The 20,030-nt window shown below is 39.4% G+C and overlaps 1 protein-coding gene across 4 annotated transcripts in view; it reads right to left on the bottom strand.

Moving 5' to 3' along the window:
- Positions 1–7,172: 7,172 nt before the first annotated feature.
- The window catches only part of mib2 (MIB E3 ubiquitin protein ligase 2), a 78,730-nt gene continuing 65,872 nt past the window's right edge, over positions 7,173–20,030 (bottom strand). For all 4 annotated transcript variants that reach the window (XM_061682608.1, XM_061682616.1, XM_061682598.1 and 1 more), the window contains 6 exons: positions 17,467–17,593; positions 17,096–17,380; positions 15,009–15,187; positions 14,725–14,918; positions 13,014–13,079; positions 7,173–9,328 (listed from right to left, as the gene is read on the bottom strand). In XM_061682608.1, coding sequence (XP_061538592.1) covers positions 9,087–9,328; positions 13,014–13,079; positions 14,725–14,918; positions 15,009–15,187; positions 17,096–17,380; positions 17,467–17,593 — 1,093 coding nt within the window. In that variant the 3' untranslated portion in view covers positions 7,173–9,086. The remainder of the gene's footprint in view (positions 9,329–13,013; positions 13,080–14,724; positions 14,919–15,008; positions 15,188–17,095; positions 17,381–17,466; positions 17,594–20,030) is intronic.

The raw sequence follows: 20,030 nt of genomic DNA, 5'->3' as shown, positions 1-20,030 counted from the left end.
TTTATAGCTACAAAGCTATAACCGCGAGGAGCTTCGCACTAAAGTGCAGCGTGGCCAAAGTCCATTTGGCGAAGGATGCATGCAGGAGGAGATTTGGGGAGGTATGAGAGCCGGCCTGAAATTAAGTAAAGTGAAGCGAGAGAGAGGACTAAATGGGACAGGTGAATTGAACCAATCCTTCAGTATGCGTGAACTATCAGCTGTTAGAAAACTGTAGCTGTTTGTTTACATTCTAACTATCTTGTAGCAAACATGAGTGAAATCATGCACGCTGTGATCATGTGATTACAGTTTCAGTATCCCGCCCATAGACACCTATAATCCCAGCACCCTCATAATTGGTTGTCGAAGACTTAAATCTTGAATCAGTAAATATTTTATTGAGTAATTTATGATTGTATTATTATTATTTTAATTATTGTCTTTTATGCCTTATGTGCTGAACTTTGTTACAGCGGCGGTCGGTTGTTGTTTTAAAAAAATAAAATAAAAATTGATATTTTGTTGTTTGTTTTTTAACCTAACAAAAAATTATTAAAAAAAGACAGATTTTCCATATTTCAATTTTAGACTCAGATCAAAAATACAAAATGGAAAAAAGGCCACGAGACTGAGTTTGTAAAGACCCTGTAAAGGGACACAAATTGTCTTTTTATGACAAACCGCTTTGTTCAATAAACAGTTAACGTTCCTTGAAGTGCCTCTGTTATGTGGACCAGAACCACACACAGCACCGAGCAAGTAGGTGACCTATTCTGGCCTACCCAGCTATTGTCCAGCGAGCTTGTTAGCTCGCAAATTCATTAGTTCTCTAGCTTGTTAGCTCGCATGGTACCGAACGTAATAAACAGCTAACTTTCCCTTAAGTGTCTGTTGTGTGGGTCTACAGACGCCGCATAGAGCGAGGCTGCGGGTCTGCGAGACCACTAGCGGCTACGAGCTACTAGCTGTAGTAGTCGGCCAATTCGCAGTGGGGAAGTCCAATTCGCCATCGGCTCGCTCTTTTTTTTGGGGGGGGGTTAGGCATAACTTGATGGCTAACTGCACACTGTAGTTGTAGAAATAGGCCACATTTTTACTATTAACTGTGAGTTAATAGCCACTGATAAAATGATGGTGCGCAGTAATTATATCGTGGGGGAGCGCCAACTCACTCCACGAAGTATATGCCCAGCCTACATGCGTCACTGAGATAGTTACGCTTATCATCACCAGGGAGCCAATCGCAACTGACTTTGTTAGGTTAATTGAAGACTAATTTGTCCATCAGTGTGTATGTGATTTTGACTTTTGTTTGTCTATACTCTATGTGCCCTGTGATTAACTGGCAACCAGTCCAGGATGCTCCAAAGTCAGCTTGCAAAGGCTCCAGCTCACCCGTTAACCCTAATGAGGACAAGCACTGTCGAAAATAGACGGACGGATGGCCTGACCGTTCAGCCAAAATGTCTGCTTTCAACTAAAATGGTCAACTTCCTGTTCAATTTTGTGTGTGGGTCCTTGAAAGTTGTCCTGTCACAACGGACACGTCCATTGCAATACAAGTCAGCTGGTGAAAAATTGGCTCGTGACCAGTCCAAAACCAGCTGGGATAGCGCCCATGACCCTAGTGACAAGCGCTATGCAAAAATGGATGGATGGATATCACAGCTACATACTCATACTTGCCTCATCATGAAGTTTCTGATAGCAAACGCCATGTCCAGACCCTCAGCAGGTGGTGAACCAGGCGTGGATTTTGCGCTTACATGCGGAAGGCGAGGCAAGCGAAGCGGCCAACTTGTTGATGGAAAAACATCGTGTTTAGTGATAGTGTACACAAAGCCTCATCATCATGACTTGCTGGTTCCTCGCTGCTGCAGTGTAGACCAGCCCTTGCATTGGATAAACCCGGTCAGCGACTGCACCTCAAATGAAACAAAGGGGAAAAATAATCTTTTGTTGATATAGTAATTGCACAATACAAATTGTTTTTCCTACAATGATGTCATTAAGCAGCATTATTTGTTACTGTTGCTTGATGTTTGTGTGATGTAATAATGACACCACAAAAGTGGCTGCCACATCACTGGCATGCAGATAACGTTGTGGTTAATCATTCATACGTATCACGGATTTTGAAATTATCATTATTTCTGGGTTTTTAATACAGGCAAGTCAGAATTTAGAGTCGCGCGCCTTCGGTGTGCTACCATTTGTGCAGTAACATGCCTGGCAGCACTGTCTTAATGAGTTTAAATGGCTTTAAAGCATGTGGGGTGGGTAAAACTAGTAGAAAAAATGTTTTTATACGGTTTCTCTATATAGCTGATTTTTAACTATTACAGGGGTGTCTGGAACGTATCCCCAGCGATAAAACGGGAGTTCGCCTGAATGCAGCCAAAACATTAGACCGCGTTAAGTGTTTCTAATATTTCCCCCTCTAATATCACTTAAAAATGTCACTTTAAGTTCCTGTAAAGTGAAAATAAATCTCTTCCAAATCTGACACACCACAGACAAGCGTTGTTAATAATCCTGCCAAATTTGAACAATTACAATCATCCTCTCTCTCTCTCTCTCCACACAGTGGGTACGGAAAGTATTCAGACTCCCTTAAAATGTTCACTCTTTGTGATATTGCAGCCATTTGCTAAAATCATTTAAGTTCATTTATTTCCTCATTAATGTACACACAGCACCGAAAGTTGACAGAAAAAAAAAGGGAATTGTTGAAATTTTTGCTTATGGCTGCAATATCACCAAGACTGCAATATTTAAGGGGGTCTGAATACTTTCCTTACTCACTGTATGTGTATATAAGGATGCTTCAAAAGCTATTCTCTCCACTCTTAGATGTTGCGGGTGTTTCCAATCAAATCCACCTTTGTTAAGCACTTTAGAAGCAGGAACAGTGCACCAAAGTGTTGTACAAAGCTGAATGCGCTGAAACCATACCCCGCTCAACTGTCAATTGTCAATCAAATACCACTCACTTCACCACCCTGGAAAAATTGACCTTTCTTCTGCCAACAAATAACTACACGTTTGAGCCGTGAAAATACTTGAATGAACTTTTTTTCATAGATCTCAGTCTTTACACCTGTTTTGAGAAAGTATCTTCAAACACGTTTCATGTATTTAGAAACAAATATCTGAATCCACTCAACGGGCTCTTTAATAATTCATGTGATGTTCATCTAAAGAGGCTGTCAATTGTGCTTTGCTTGTCAAGTGTATGATTTCTTTCGATTTTTATGGACCCATATGCAGATACATTGCTTTTTCCATCGTTAATTCAATCATAACGCATGAAAATGCTCATACCCCATTCAATAGCAGTCAAATAAATAAATAAATAAAGTTGGTCTTCTCTTATTAGTCTTAGCTAGAGGCACACAGTAACAACGTGTTACTGTTAAAAGTGTTACTTGTTATCATAAAGTGTGTTACTGTAACACATACTGTATAATACTATGGACACTATCATAACAGTACAATTAGTGGCACGTTTAAGGTTGAATCCTTACCATGTTGACAGCAAATGTTTAAACAGGGTTTAAGCGGGCTCGTGCTGCAAGTAGCAACGCTCCCGGAGTGTGAGACTTGGCAATGGCGCCCCCTGCAGGCCACAGCGCGCACAAACACACGTCGACCCGTGAGACAAGAGGTTGTAAACTATTGTGTTTTTGCTCATCATTTTCCAGCAGCAGGACGAAGCTGCAGCGTAGATTTGAATAATGTCTTGACCCCTGGTTTCAGATCTCGGTGCGTTCAGTCATTCATTTAAATCGTGGCTTTTGCCATTACCACCGCAAGATGGCGCAGGTTCCTATTAAGAGAGATGCTCTGCTACTGATAATAACTTACATTTTGAGCAATTCCCAACGTGAAATTGCTTTTAATTATATCATTATTTGATTTATTTTTTATTTTACTGTCATTTTATTGCTAAAATATATTTACATATTCTTAATTTTCTTTTTTACAAAAACCCGACCCTGTTTCCTATTAAGAGAGATGCTATGCCACATTTTTGGTCAATTTCGGATGTGAAATTACTCACTTGACTTGGTTTTATTTTCCTGTCATTTTAATTCTAAATATTTTGACATAGTAAGTGATTTTAAAACGAGTGATTGTTTTTTTCAAATTTCTCTTTTACAAAAGTGTTAAAGGTCATTGTTTTTCTGGAAAATTCCTAAGTTATGCTCCCTTTATTTTATGACAGGTGACCTAAATACATTTGTTAAGCACTCTATATATTCATGTAGATAATCAGGTATACAGTATATCGATATATCTCCATACATTATCGTGGAAATCGTAATTTATTTCAGGTGTTCAATTCAAAATGTGAAACATATATTACATAGATTCTTTTCACAAAGTGAAATATTTCCTGATTTCATGTTTATAGAATTTTGATAATTATAGCTTCCAGCTGACTAAAACCCCAAATTAAACATCTCAAGAAATTAGTTATAAATAAGAAATTAAAATGATTTTCAGTATAAAAATGACGTAGTAAGCAGCCTTCTGAAAAGTAGTTTCTCATGTATGGAATGAATTTGTATAATTTATTGAGATGCTCCTCTATGTATATTAACACACTCATCTTCCACTAAATTCCTAGCCTTACTACGGTGAAAGAAAGCAAAGCACAGTGGTGTCTTGTGATTGGTCCAAGCTTCCTGTCCCTGGAGATGTTACTGCTTAAAATGCTGACTCATATGTCAAAGCCGTCTGAGCCTTAAGACAATTAGGCCTAAGAAGGGGCAGGCTCCAAAGTGGAGATGCTGCAAGTACAACAACAGCCTGTGGTGGCAGGTTACAGTAAACATCTACATATGATTCACAATTATTAATCAGTCTTTACTCCATCCACTGTACTGCATAGGCCAAAGACCATACAAATTAGCGTTAAAGGAGACACTGGGAATTATAAAAAACGTTTGTATACTCTACAAATAGTTGAGTCTCTGGAGGTTCTGCCCACCCATCAGGTGTGAAATAAACAACCGAGTAAATCTTAATTACCTGCCTATTTCTGGAAATGTGTGGGCTCTGCTTATGTGTCCCGCTGTTTCAAAATAATGGGCAAATTAACATAACCACACCCATTCAGAGTTTCTCAGCCAATGAATTGGCAGTGATGTTGGACGATGAAATTCTGGAGAGAAAAGAAAAGAGAAAACACTGACATGGCTGCTGAAGCACTATCATGTGAAAGCCAACAGGTAAGCAGAGCTGCAGTGTTAGCACAGATTAATGCTAGCTAGCAGCATTAGCTTCTGATAATAATCAGAAGCTAATGCACAATGTTCAGCTTTTTCATGCAGTTCTTAAATTGTGACTGCCCAAACTTGGATATTACAGCCCATTTCTAACTTGAGAAAACACCTGGCGCTAAGTTGCAGATGTTTCTATTGTTGATTTAGCAGTGGCTATGGCAACATTAGCACTATCCCTATGGTGTCGCAGAGTCACACGCATACACAATCACTCAGTCTGTTCAGCAAACAGCTTCTTCATGAAGTCATTGAAGAGATTAAAGCAAATCTTTCTGTCGGGCCCAATGTATGTGTTGTTGGTTTTTGGGCAGTTAAAAATTGAAACGGTGGCAGGTGTGTGTGTCGACTCCCATATATTCTTATTCTTATTTGATGTTCATGCTCTGATTTAAAAAATATAATAATAATAATAATCAGAAGTGGCAGCACACCTGCCTCACAGTTCTGAGGACCGGGGTTCAAATCCCAGCCCGGCCTGTGTGGAGTTTGCATGTTCTCCCCGTGCCTGCGTGGGTTTCCTCCGGCCACTCAGTTTCCTCCCACATCCCAAAAACATGCATGGTAGGTTGATTGAAGACTCTAAATTGCCCATAGGTATGAATGTGAGTGTGAATGGTTGTTTGTTTACATGTGCCCTGCGATTGGCTGTATGGCGACCAATTCACAGTGTTTTGCTGATTGCTGGGATAGGCTCCAGCACTCCCGCGACACTTGTGAGGATAAGCGGCTGAGAAAATGAAAAAAAAAAATAAATACATTTCATTGAGTACTTTCTTACTTGTGTCATCTGATCAGTGAAAAATTAGTCATTTTGATTGACTCGCGAAGGCTCCGTGCGCGGTCATGTGACTGCCTTGTGTCGTCTGATTGGTAAATTGGGAGTGAAATGATATTAGTGATCCCATTTGATTGGCGCAATGTAGCACGTTACAACCCACCTCTGGGAATCATTCAGAGTTCCTTTGTGGCCTCCTGGACGAGTCATTGCTGTTCTCTTGGGGTAATCTTTGTAGGCCATCCACTCCTGGGAAGGGTCACCACTGTTCCATGTTTTCTCCATGTGAGGATAATGGCTCTTCCTATGGTCCGTTGGAATCCTAAAGCTTTCGAAATGGCTTTTGTAACCCTTTCCAGACTAGATGTCAATTACTTTATTTCTCAACTGTCCTGGAATTTTTTTGGATCGTGTAAATTTGTTGCAGCATTTCAAGATCTTTTGTCTGACTTGATTGTGTTGGGACAGATTCTCTGTAAGTGATTTCTTGATTGAACAGTTCTGGAGGTAATCAGGCTTGGGTGTGATCAGTTCAAATTAACCAAAAATTGTGATGAGCTACAATTAATTCATGATTTAACAAAGGGGGAAATTACATTTTCACACAGGGACAGGTCAATTTTTCCCCTTAAATGAAATCTCCATTTAAAAGCAGCATTTTAAATTCACTTGGGTTACATTCAAGTGGCGAAACTATGCAAAAATCTAACAATTTGAGAAGAGGGCCAGTACCTTTTCGCAGGACTGTAATTTGTCATGTCTCATGAATAAAGGATCACACATCCTCAAACAATCTCTTTGCATCAGAAAGCGCCACGAATGGGGGAAATACATAAATCATAGGGTGAGTGGAACCGGTATTGCTAATTATTTCTTTAATACATATCATTACAATGACAACAAATACAATTACAAATACAATTAGATAATTTGGACGAGAAGCATTATAGTAGTTGCGCTACTTAGAGGGGAAGTTAGTTGAACGCATGTTGGAGATAAGTATATGTTAATGTATCATAATGTACTTATACAAACTTGTAGATAAAGCTTCCAAGTGAAACTATTTAATAACTTAGTTGCCTGCAACTTGTCAAAATACAAAATAAAAGAATCCCAAGGCAGCATGTCCTTAGAAAAGTGTTCCATATTTATTGCAAAATATTTTTGTACAGAAACTGAGGAGGAAGAGAAAGTAAGGCCAACATCAGAATTCCGAGAGCTGAACTTTACTATAACCAAAAGTAAAATTGACTTGTTTTAGTATTATTCTTTCAAACATCAATTGATTAGCGCTTATTATCACAGCTACCTCCATCAAGGGGAGATAATAAATAATAATTAAAAAAAATTGAAAACAATTTAAAAAACACCATTATCGTCACCATTTCTTTTGTTTAACATTATTGCATTTGCCTGCAAAGCCTTCAACGATAACTCAGGATTTACATTTACAAAAAAACCCCAAAAAACTTCCTCTCAAGTGATAACTCTTGAATATACGTTCTTGGAAAACACTCCAAACAATACAGGACTGACTGGAAGAGAGTTTGGAATCACTCCACACTGTGAGGTTATTGTGCACTCCTGTAACTCAGCGTGCTCATAATACACCTGATATTTGACTTCAACGTAACATTAGGGGAAAAGTTTGAATTTTTAGTCTGTCGCCACAGCTTTAAAACCTCAATTTGTTTGCAATGCCCATGCGATTTGGCACTGATGTTGTTCAAAGTAAAACTTATGCTTGACTCACCTCACACCCTGCGGCGTTTTCTCTCTCTCTCTCTCTCTCTCTCTCAACTTTTCTTCCTTACACATAAAAAAGGTAGAGTGACAGAGTCTTCCCTACCTTGACATTCAAAATATACAAATTTCAATATTGGCTCTCCCAAAATGGGAGATTTAAAAAGCCAAACAAACAAACAAAATCCAACCTTCCTCATCTGTGGAAGTTAATTACAGAAAAAGAAAATTAAATAAAGCTTAAAAATGTACTTTTTTTTTTTTCTCATACACAGAAGCCCTTCAAGAAACACCAAGACAGCAGAAAGAAGCTGGAGAGTACAATCCAGAGCGCCAAAGGAGAAAATGCGCTTTTCTTGTGAAATGACTCCAGCAGGAAGGTAGACGATGTTACAACCTCAGTCATCTTTTGGCCCTTCTATATTACAACACAAATACCCTCCTGCTTGCCAGCGGTACACACAGTAAACACAGTGGAAGCTCCCTGATGGGCGGTAAATACGCAAACAGTGTGGACGGTTGCTTGTCGGGAGCTTCATTTCTTTTCTTCCTTTAGAAGAGGAACATGTCCATCTATTTTGTTGCAGAAACATTCATCTCACTATTGACGACGACATTTATTTCAGGTTAACGACCTCTGCCATTCTGAGGCAGCTCCCGACAAAAACACAATGTGAAGCGACGACGTTGAACCTTTTATGGATATCACAAGTGCTTTTTGAAAGTTTTGATACCCTGAGTAAGAGGACATTGGCTTGGGATTTATTTCAGTAGAATCAAAAACACTTTTTTCCACCCCTCCAAACGAACACCAGAGGACATTACGAAGTAATACCACCTTTCACACATAAATAAAAATCTGTACTTTACAAAGAAATAAAAACCACAACAATGACAAACCACCCATTAGTGTTACAATATGCATATACTCATGCATATACTGTATAGTGTGTATTTCCCCCCTTGCATACAGGCAAGTGGTTGGGGACTATATAGAGCGGCCACTGCGGAGACTAATACTGATTACTATTCCCAGATCCAAATGAGGGCAAACGTAAATCACAGGACGGGCTGTAGGGGATGGGGGGGGGGGGGGGGGACGGGACGGACTCTTTCTGTGTAGCCATGTAAACAGACTCGAGGCTGAGCCAGCCAGAGAGGATGACGGGTAACAGACATCCACGTAAAAGCAGCAACGTTCAGACAGATGTTGTTGTTGTTTTTTTGCGGGGGGGGGAGGGGGGGGGGTGATGAATGAGACACCCTCAGCTAGCCACTGCTCTCACTCTCCTTGCTCAAACAAACAAGGGGATGCGTTCGCGAATGATCTGCCGGCAGATGGGGCAGGCCTTGAGCGCGGCACTGCAGTCAATGCAGGAGGCGTGTCCACACTGAAAGACCAGTTTGATGTGGTTGTCGATGCAGATGGGGCAGGTGATCCGCTCCTCCATCTGCCGGTAGCGAGACTGGAGCTGCTTCAGCAGGTTGTGCTGCTCGGCGTTCTCCGTACGAGGGCTGCAGTCCACCTCGGTCTGGTCTGAGGACGGAGTAGTAAATAGGTGATTTGTAAATTTTACAAACCACAGAGAAGAGTGTTGTTAAGAAGACTGGCAAATTTAAATGAATTAAAAATAAATCAGGTATATAAAATGAGGCTTCAAAGTGGTGAAAAACCAAGCCATTCTCTGCCCTCTCAAATGCTGTGGGTGGGTCCGCTGAATGCGCCAAAACCACTCCTGCTCAACTGTCAATCGAATATTACTTCTGTGACCTGGAAAAATGCGTTCTACGTCTAGCTTCTCTGCCTGCACATAACTACATGTTTGAGCTTCGAAAATATATCCATGTAAAGCTTCCAGAAGGTGGAATATATCCCACGGGGGCGTTGCTCGGATTTTCCACGCCACAACAACGAGGCACTCTAAAGTAGCCACACCGCTGGAAGCCCCCGTCCACATATGCGCTCACTCGTGGCCGACCCACCCCCCCAAAAAAACTGCAATGTTACGGGGGATGCAAATGATGAACCAAGATATAGTGTAAGTTTATAAACATCAGCATGCGTGTTATTTTTGTCATTTCTCGGCCTGTAGCCTCAAATGTTACAATGACACGACGATGGCCAATCTGCTTAACCAATTAGCAACCAGCATGTGGTATCTGCTCGGCAGTCTTGGTACCCCAACTGTAGGAACGGATTTTGACAATGGAAAAAATATAAATACAGTCGAAACCAGAAGTTTACATACTGTTTCAGAACACACTACATTTTTTCCCTCAGTCTGACAAGAAATCAGACTAAACTAAAAAGTTTAGTTTGATTTCATGTCAGACAGTGAGGGAAAAAAAGTATGTCTTTTTATAGTGTATGTAAACTTCTGGTTTCAACTGTACCTGAACCAAGTAGGCAAAGTGCAATGGAAAAGAGGACTTAAAGGTAGAGTTGGCAGTTAAAAAAATAAAACAAAACAAAAACACTGTCATATATGTTAAAACTGCATGACCTGACAGGAGAATATTATTAAAATAATCTTTTGAAAACGTATTAAATTAAATTAAATTATTGTTTTACAACTGGTCACGGCGCGGCAACCGCAAATCAGAGACTGTTGAGACAGGAGGCGTGACCGCATGCAGTCTTGTGAGGACACATCGCAGACCTTCGCAAAGGAGACTACCATAGTTTCTTGGCCGGATATATTAACTCGGCTTACCAACAAAAGTTAAAAAGAAAAATTCAACAGGTCTTGACAAATCATAAACATATTTAAAACGGTGGTGTCCTATACGTGGATGGCTACATGGCTGGGCTTGGCGGTCGTTCAGTTAGTAGAGCAGGTTCAGCTAGTGTCTGAAAGGTAGGTGGTTCAAATCCCAGCTCTGACTCTCTGCTGTCGAACTGTCCCCTGTGCAAGACACTAAAACCTGAATTGCTCCCAGACGGCCTGGCAGCGCATTGCATAGCAGCTCCTGCTGAAAAATAATAATAATAATAAAAACCTACATCGTACGTCATGTCACCATTCTCACTGAGTAATCAGTTAAGTTCACTTCTCATATATTTCATTGACTGTACCTTGCATTAAAACAACAGCAAACTGATAACATTTCGTGTTTGGCAATAGTCCATCCATGAAAAAGCCACTTATTGTAAGCTCTTGTGTTGTAAGCACTTTGAAAACTGCATACTTCAGCTTGAATGAATAACGCATGGACCTTAATAACAAAATTCAGGCCCATGCAGTATGAGTTCATTTTTGAATATGTGGAATTTGGTGCTGATCCAAATTAGGGTAGTTTGGTCCTGGCAGAATAGTTTCTAAATGTATGCATAGATCATTTCGTACTTGAGACTATGCAAGTACCAGGATGCGCATGTCTGGAAACAACGAGTCCTAGCCCTGGAATAATGAGTCCCCTGCAACTGATCATCACAGTATACAGATACAGTAATCCTCTGCTATATCACAGTTCTTGCTTTGCGGTCCCACTATACTACAGATTTTATTACAGTTGTTACTCTACTTTTTATACAGTTTGTACAATATTTTTGTGTTATCCGTTGCTCTTGCTTTCTCTCAATATATGTGTAGGCCTATCACGATAGCACATTTTCTAGGATGATATACTTTCCCCAAGACTATCATGATAAATGACAGTATTGATTTTTTTTTTCATGTCACTGATATAATTACACAAATGCATAATAAATCAAATTCATCCTTTGTAAGAACAATTAACTTTTAATTCGGAGGAATAATTAACATTGTCATTGTAATGTAGAACAATAAATAAAAGCTCCATCCATCCATTTCCCGTACCGCTTCTCCTCATTAGGGTCGCAGACGTGCTGGCGCCTATCTCAGCTGACTCAGGGCAAGAGGCGGGGTACACCCTGAACTGGTCGCCAGCCAATCGGAGAAATAAAATATCTCAGATATAAATAAAACGGACTCAGGCTCTGTTTACAAAAATTGCACCAAACCAATATTAAACATTTGGTGCAGGTGTCGTCATTAAACCACTAGAGAGAACCAAAAAAAAGTCTCTTAAACTTGACGGACAACTGAGAAGAGTGTTTTTAAAAAGCTTGCCAAATTTGAATGAATTAAAAAAAAAAGACAAAATCACCATGGAGGTAAAACACATGCCCTTGAGCTGAGACCTTCATCTGTCAATCAAATACGTTCGCTGTAGTCCACTCCTGGCTGAATATTGAAAACGTGTGACGCTGCGCTTATGGTTAATAAACAGTTAACTTCCCCGTGTGTGTGTTATGTGGGGACCATGCAGACGTCCGAACGAGGCGCTGAGGTTTTAACCGACGTTGCCGTAGTCGGGCAAGCCACAGCGAGCTGTTCAGTTCCCTAGCTGTAGCTCCTTAATTCACGGGCTTAATTTTTCCTGTTATGTGCATCTACGCGTGGTAGACTGTAGAGCACATATGTCAAACTCAGGCCCGGGGGCCAATTTTGGCCCACGATGTAATTATATTTGGCCCGCAAGACCATATTAAATGTGTATTAGAGCTGCTAGTGTGTTGGCCCATCAGTCTAGACCGGCAAGCCCCCCTTTCCTTTCTGTTGCAGTCGTTGGCAACTATGCTACCAGTCTCCTCGAGCAAATTTACACTCCCCCTTCCCAAAAATGGCCCAATGAAGATGGAAAACAGTTAACTTCCAAGACAGGTGGGAGGCAGATTATCTGTTCATTAAAGTAAAGTTTGTCGTGTGCGGAGCAATGTTGCTGTAACAAAGAATATAACAATTGAATTAATGTTTTTTTTAATGCCCTTTATCAACTCCAAGGCAGGGACTGTTAATAGTTTGAGGTATGGATTTTTATTGAAGGCCATTCTTATTTTTTGGGGTTGTTTTGTTGTTGGCCTTTGAAAAAAGATTTATATAAAAAAGAAAGGTAGTTGGAGATAGATAAATAGAAGATAGAGCGACAGAAGAATTCATGCTATCTATTTAAATACAAAACAACAAACAAATACCACTGATGTCTTTTATCGCAAATTTGATTTCTCGTGTTTATATTATTAAGTTTTTTATTCCAGATTCAGTGTTTCAGCAAAATTTAAGTTTGTTGTCAATGATAAACTTTAATGCTACATTTCTGCAGAAAAGGGAAACATACACATCGCAGTGATTTTTCATTAAATACTGAGTTTGGCCCGCGACGTTGTCCCAATCAAAGAGGGAGGGGTTTTGTCTTACCTTGTCGAATTTTGTTGGTGATTGTGACTTTGCATTTAATGCATTTCTTCATTCGATGGGCACACTCTGTTAAAGCAAGGAGCACAATAAGAAAATACTTGCACAAGATCGCCAATACAGTATGCAGTAATTTCACCTTAAAACAGCTTCAAATCATGTTAATTGCTAGACTGGCATGTACTAAGCAGAATAGTACTTTGGGGTACACTTAAATGATCAGACAATGTTTATTTCAAGACGTGATGATATAACAAAGATGGGTTACGTCAGTGTATGTGCACATGCATCAGCTCTTGTTAAATGAAAAACATTTGTATATTGCATAGACTTTACACCGATTTTATCGGGCTGATCGATATCGGCCGATATTTAGCATTTTATGCTGATTGGCTTTAATGCCACAATTTGCTTGGGGTATGTTCACGTACTTTTAATACGATACGGCTCACAAGCAGGCAATAAAATGTTATGTAGCCTGGCAAGCTACTGCTAGCACGAATGGTTGGACGTAAACATGCCGCTGTTCTGTCGAATCATGCTCTAAGGTTTTGGTGTGGGTGAAGTCACTTAATTCAAAATAAAGTAATTTAATTCCTGACTGATTAGAATACACGATCTGACTAGAGCAGTGATTTCCTACCTTTATGGAGCCAAAGAACATATTTTACAATTGAAAAATCTCATGGCACACCAACAAAAAAAAATGTCACAAAAAGTGGATACATTAATTACTGTAGTTACTTCCTGCCATCTAATAGAAGACCATTCATTTGTTCTGTCTGTCACTATGCCTCACTGGCATAAATAGAGGAACAAAGATACATTATTTATTGTAAATATAATTTTTTGAGCAATTAAGTACACAAGTATATACAGTAAATGAACAGAACTTTTAAATAGGCACATTCCTCCATCTTGTGATCGGATCGGTGATCGTTTTTTTTAACTCGCTGATCGGTGATCGGCCCCAAAAATCCTGAACGTGTAAAGCTTAGTATTGTAATAATGAGTACCGTAATTTCTCGTGTATCATGCGCACCCATGTATAATGTGCACCCCCAAAGTCGACCTAAAAATTCTGGGAAACCCTTTAACCTATCTATAATGGATTTTTACAATGCATGATTTTGCTTCTACCCATGTGATCAAAACGTGAAGTATTATCTGTATTTTGTTAATTTTTTCAAAGACTTATTCTGAAGTTAAGCACTTTATTTGAACACCTTATAATACTTATTTATTTGCTCTTATTTTGAAATTCACAACCCTACTTTTATTTACTAAATGAGAAAACACACAGTTGTGCTCATAATGTTTGATTACCAAGGCAGAATTTGTAAGATGTGTACAATTCTTTAAAGAAATCATGAAGGACCAGGCAAAACACATTTAACTTTATTTTAACGGGATTCAAAATAAACTGTCATGTGTTTCAGAAAAGCGTTATCATTAAACAACCCATAAAGAAATGAATGATGGTTGTTGCAGTCATCAGTCGTATTTAAAAAAACAAAACAAAACATAATATTTCACAAATTCTGGCTGGGTGTGTAAACTTATGAGTACAATTGTACATGTGTGCAGTCATTTTAGTCAGTATTTAGTCATTGTTAAGCAAGTTACGTATGTGGGACTCTAAAGAAATGTATGATTGTGTGTATGATTTCAAATGATGATTCTGATTCTGAAATGACAGGAACTGTGAACTCACCTTCACAGGCCACCCTGTGCTGGCAGGGACAGAAGAGAACCAGCAGAGCCAGCTCAGAGCAGATGAGGCATTCACTGGGCCCGGGTGGGGCAGGAAGAACCACATTGGTCATGGTGTTGGGTGTAGTGTGAACACGACGCAGGTTAGCAGCGCTTGGGCCCTGGCCAGATATTATAGCTTGCAGGCGTTGTAATCTGAGAGACGACAACGCAAACAATTTATGATGCCAGCAGCTTTTAAGCGTGTACACGATGCACTGATTGTGTCATTTTCCAGACAAATACCTCTGCCTCTCTGAGAAGTTTTTGATGAGCAGCTGCATGTTGCTGTCTGCAACCAGGTCCAGGGGGCTCTTCCCCTTGTGGTTGGCATAGACGATATTAGCCCCCTCCTGCGCAAGAAAGCAAGCGATCGCCGATCCAACACTGAGCTCAGTATTCCCGAGAAGGCCCGAAGCGTTGAGCTGTGAGAACACGTGATGAAGAGGAGAGAGTGTGGGAACGGAAAGGAACAAACAAGACACCATTGTGATAAAACGGTGGATGACAGCCTCACAAAACAGTCACCTGAAAACAAACACGACAAATGACAAGGGAGAACCTCTTGAGGCTGATTGCACAACTTCTTCCACCTTTCTCACTGAAAATATGACTTTCCCCGAAAAAAAAAAAAAAAAAAAAAAAGAAAAGTGGCGACGGAACCCGACTAGCCGAAGGGAAGATGCACTTTCGGGGTATAAGCACAGCTAACTAGCTCACTGCATGTTGCAATGGTGCCGGAAAATCACTGATGCGAATGAAGGTGCTTTTTTCATTTAGTACTTTCTTACTCTTACTCAAGTAAATATTTGGATGACTACATTTTACTTTTACTTGAGTCCTATTATTCTAAAGTAACAGTACTCTTACTTGAGTACAATATTTGGCTACTCTACCCACCTCTGCCAGGACTTAAACAAAGGGCAAATCCTCTTGGAACCTCCACATCCTGGTCACCACCTATTTCAGCTCCTTCCCTCAGGTAGGCGCTATTGAATAACCAAAACTAAAACCAACAGACAACAGCTTCTTCCCTCTTGCCATTAACTTCTTACATAGTTAACTCACAATTTCATTGCAACATGCTACCAATTTTGCACATCTCTTGTCGGGACACTTCTCCATTATTCGTACACTCACTGTTTTATCACGCTGCACTATGTGCTTTCATTTCTGCATTTGCATTTGCATTGTTGTTGATTACTACTGGCTACTCATGTTTGAGAACTCAATGCACCATTTGCACAATCGTCACTATACCAGATCATTAGTCACTTTAAACTGCTCTAAATTGCTTGAGGACTGCATCATTTGCACAATTGCTATTATATCAGTACCACCACACTAGTGGTACACTTACATTGCTCAATGACTCTCCACTCTCGTATTTTTTTATGTCTTAAATGGCTGTTAGTTGTTATGCTAGAGTGGCTCCAACTACCGGAGACAAATACTTTGTGTGTATTTTAACATATTTGGCCAATGAAACTGATTCTGAGTGTGAACTACATGGTTGAAGCAATAAATACATTAAAATAAAAATTGAAGCCATCATTTATTAATGATTACGATTAATGCGTAATGATTATATTGTTCAATTGAACAGCATGCTGATTTTTTTTTATCCAATTACATAATGTACTGCAATAACTGTCCCTTCGTAATGTACTTGCCATAATTTTAAAATATGGAAATTCAGAAAAATCGTTCTGGAAGTTAATTTCTACAGGTTTGCAGCATTGCAGTCATACCCATAAATACACTTTTACTAATAACATAGTAATTTCTTTCTGTGTTTCTGTGTTTCGGCCATGGTTTCCTCATTTTGAGATTTCGGCTTTGGCCAAGAATTTTCATTTCGATGCCTCACTAATACTGGAATGTTCTCCGCTCAGCATACACCCCCCCCCCCTCCCCCACCCACCCCAAACAGACACTAAATCATCTTATTTTCTGAATGAGATTTTGAATGAGTTGTATAGGGGGGATGAGTAATATCTAATTCAAAATGCATGTTTTTGTTCTAAATGAAACAGAAATTTGATAGTTGTACTTCCAGGTAAATCAGTTAAAATGTCATGATTTTGTATTTTTTGCATGGATATCTGCTTATGACAAAACAAAATGTTTATATTTATGCTTACGTGTGATACCTTTCCATTTAATTACTCTCAATCTTTCTAAAATTGCACAGCTTAACTTCCTATGGAAATTTACCGTAAAATTTTCACTCCTTTGCAAACAAAAGCAGTAAGTAATAAATATTGCTTATTTGACAAAGCATCCACCAGGTCAACAAAACGTCCCCTTCACCATGCTCCCCCATCATTTACCCTGCAATAGAGAGACGTGGAGGCACAGCCCTCGCCGCTTTCCTCTGTGCTGCTGCTGCTGCTGCTACTACTGCTACTGCTTCCCACAGCGGGACCCAGCATCACATTAGCCAGCTGTGGTCGCAGCAGGGCCACATGCATGGCGGTGTCGCCATCCTCATCCTCCATGTTCAGGTCTGCACCTTCGACCACAAGAAGTTGGACCAGATCGGTGTGGCCCTGTGTCACCGCCAGCTGCAGTGGCGTCTGGTTGCGGTTGTTGCGGATGTTTATGTCGCAGCGTCCCTGTGGGAGGGAAAAAAGCCTTGTTAAAGTATATCTAACATCTACAATTAAAACTCAAATGTTGTTAAATTATGTCACACAATCACCTCCTTAATGAGAATCTCAGCAACATCATGGTGATTATTGAGAGAGGCCAGATGCAGGGCGGAAAATCCGTCCTCCTTCTTAACATCCACCAGCTGTCGTGCTTGCCCTAGAATCTTCTCTGTGGCCCTGTCACAACATTCAATTAGCCCTACAATGTACTGAACCGATTTAGATTGCTTGACAATTGGCTATACAACACTGAAACATTGTTACGGCTAATCCAATTACCAGTAGATTACCGTAATTTCTCGTGCATAATGCGCACCCATGTATAATACGCACCCCCAAAGTTTATCCTTCTACCTATGTATAGTGCATTTTTACAATGCATGGTTTTGCGTCTACCCATATGATCAAAACATGAAGTATTATCTGTATTTTGTTAGTTATTCCAAAGACTAAGCATTAAGCACTTTATTTGAACATGTAATTCTTTGTATTTACTTGCTCTTATTTTGCAATTCACAGCCCTACTTTTATTTAGTAAATGAGAAAAGATACAGTTGTGCTCATATGTTTAATTACCCAGCCATAACTTGTAAAATGGGTACAATTCTTTAAAGAAAACATGGAGGGCCAGGCGAAACACATTTAATTTTATTTTAATGAGATGCAAATTAAGCTGTCAAGCATTTCAGAAAAGCATTATCATTAAACAAAACATAACCATGAAGAAATTAATGATGGGTGTTGTTCAGTCATCAGTCATATTTAAAAAAATTTAAAAAAACTATTTCACAAATCCTGCCAGGGTATGTAAACTTATGAGCAGAACTGTACATATATGCAGTCATACGTACGTACCCCTGTCATATTGGAATGAAAGTGTAGGCTACACCTTTTTCACAACCTCTAGGTTGCAGTGGCATATTAGAATGAAAGTGTATAACTTTCTCATAACCTCGAGGTAGCGGTGGCATATTGGAATGAAAGTGTACAGCTTTTTTATAACCTGTAGATGGCAGCATACATTTATAAAAGTGGAAGTTTTTTTCATTATCCCCTATACCTATGTATAATGTGCACTATTGACTTTTGACCAGGCTTTATACGATTTGGGGCCGATCACCAATCAGCGAGTTTAAAAAAACGATAACCGATCCGATCACAAGATGGAGCAATGTGACTATTTAAATGACCTGTTCATTTACTGTATATACTTGTGTACTTAATTGCTCAAAAAATTATATTTACAACAAATAATGTATCTTTGTTCATCTATCTATGCCAGTGAGGCATAGTGACAGACAGAACAAATGAATGCTCTTCTATCAGATGGCAGGAAGTAAATACAGTAATTAATGTATCCACTTTTTGTAACATTTTTGTTTGTTGGTGTGCCGTGAGATTTTTCAATTGTAAAATATGTTCTTTAGCTCCATAAAGGTAGGAAATCACTGCTCTAGTCAGGTCATGTATTCTAATCAGTCAGGTCAAACCAACATTACAACATGACAGAAATAATGTGTGCTAACTTACTGTAATTAAATGACTTTATTGTAATTAAATTACTTCACCCACACCGAAACTTTAGAGCATGATTTGACAGAACGGCGGCATGTTTACGTACAACCGTTAGTGCTAGCACTAGCTTGCTAGGGTACATAACGTTTTTGTTGTCTGCTTGCGAGCCGTATCGTATTAAACGTATGTGAACATACCACAAGCAAGCCTGAAACGAACGTCCTCTACTGTCCTGATCACCGGTGACCACCAACACACGTTTTTCCCCATTTTGTCCTTCTAATATAGTCGCAGCGATCCACTCTTGTTGTCGTCGCCAAGGTAAGGAGTGTATCTGGCCGGGAGATCGATACCGTCGACATCCGACGTTATGATAGCCAGTCAAAGTCCACGTCACTAAAACATTGTTACCAACAGAAACGCTTTGTGATCTATAGGAACTCTACTGGGACATCTTAGAGTCATTTGGGGTGTTATGAATAAAATATTGAGCTGACGAAAGCCATGTCTAGATGCAGAAATGACTTATTCATGTGGGGTAATCGAAACTGCTGACATGGAAAAGCGTAGATAAAATCATAAATACAGAGCCAATTGTTCTGATATTTGCAGAGGTGTATGTAGGAATAAAAAAGGGAGGCATTTGTGATGCAAACAATCTCTGCAAGATTTACTTCATCTGGCATGACGTGGCGTCTTCTGTTCTCAAAGCATTTCAACGGTCGATTTTTTTTTTCCTCAAACAACAACCCTACCAACATGTTTCACAATCACTATTTTCACTAATTATTGTATCAAAAAATATCCACACTTTCAATATGTTTGGAGGTAATCAGGCTTGGGTGTGATCAGTGAAAATTAACCAAAAATTGTGATTAACCACAATTAATTCACGATTTAACAAGGGGGGTAATTACCTTTTCACACAGTGTCGGGTAACTTTGAATAGTTTTATTTCCCCCTTAATAAATGAAATCACCATTAAAAACAGCATTTTAAGTTCATTTGGGTTATATTAGTCTGATATTTACATTTGTTTGATGTTTTTTTCCTTTTTTTTCAACATTAAAGTGTGGAAACTATGCAAAAATATTTGAGA

This window comes from Phycodurus eques, chromosome 1 (genome assembly GCF_024500275.1).
Source record: "Phycodurus eques isolate BA_2022a chromosome 1, UOR_Pequ_1.1, whole genome shotgun sequence".
NCBI classification, from domain to species: Eukaryota; Metazoa; Chordata; class Actinopteri; order Syngnathiformes; family Syngnathidae; genus Phycodurus; species Phycodurus eques.
This window is presented reverse-complemented; position numbering and strand designations above follow the sequence as displayed.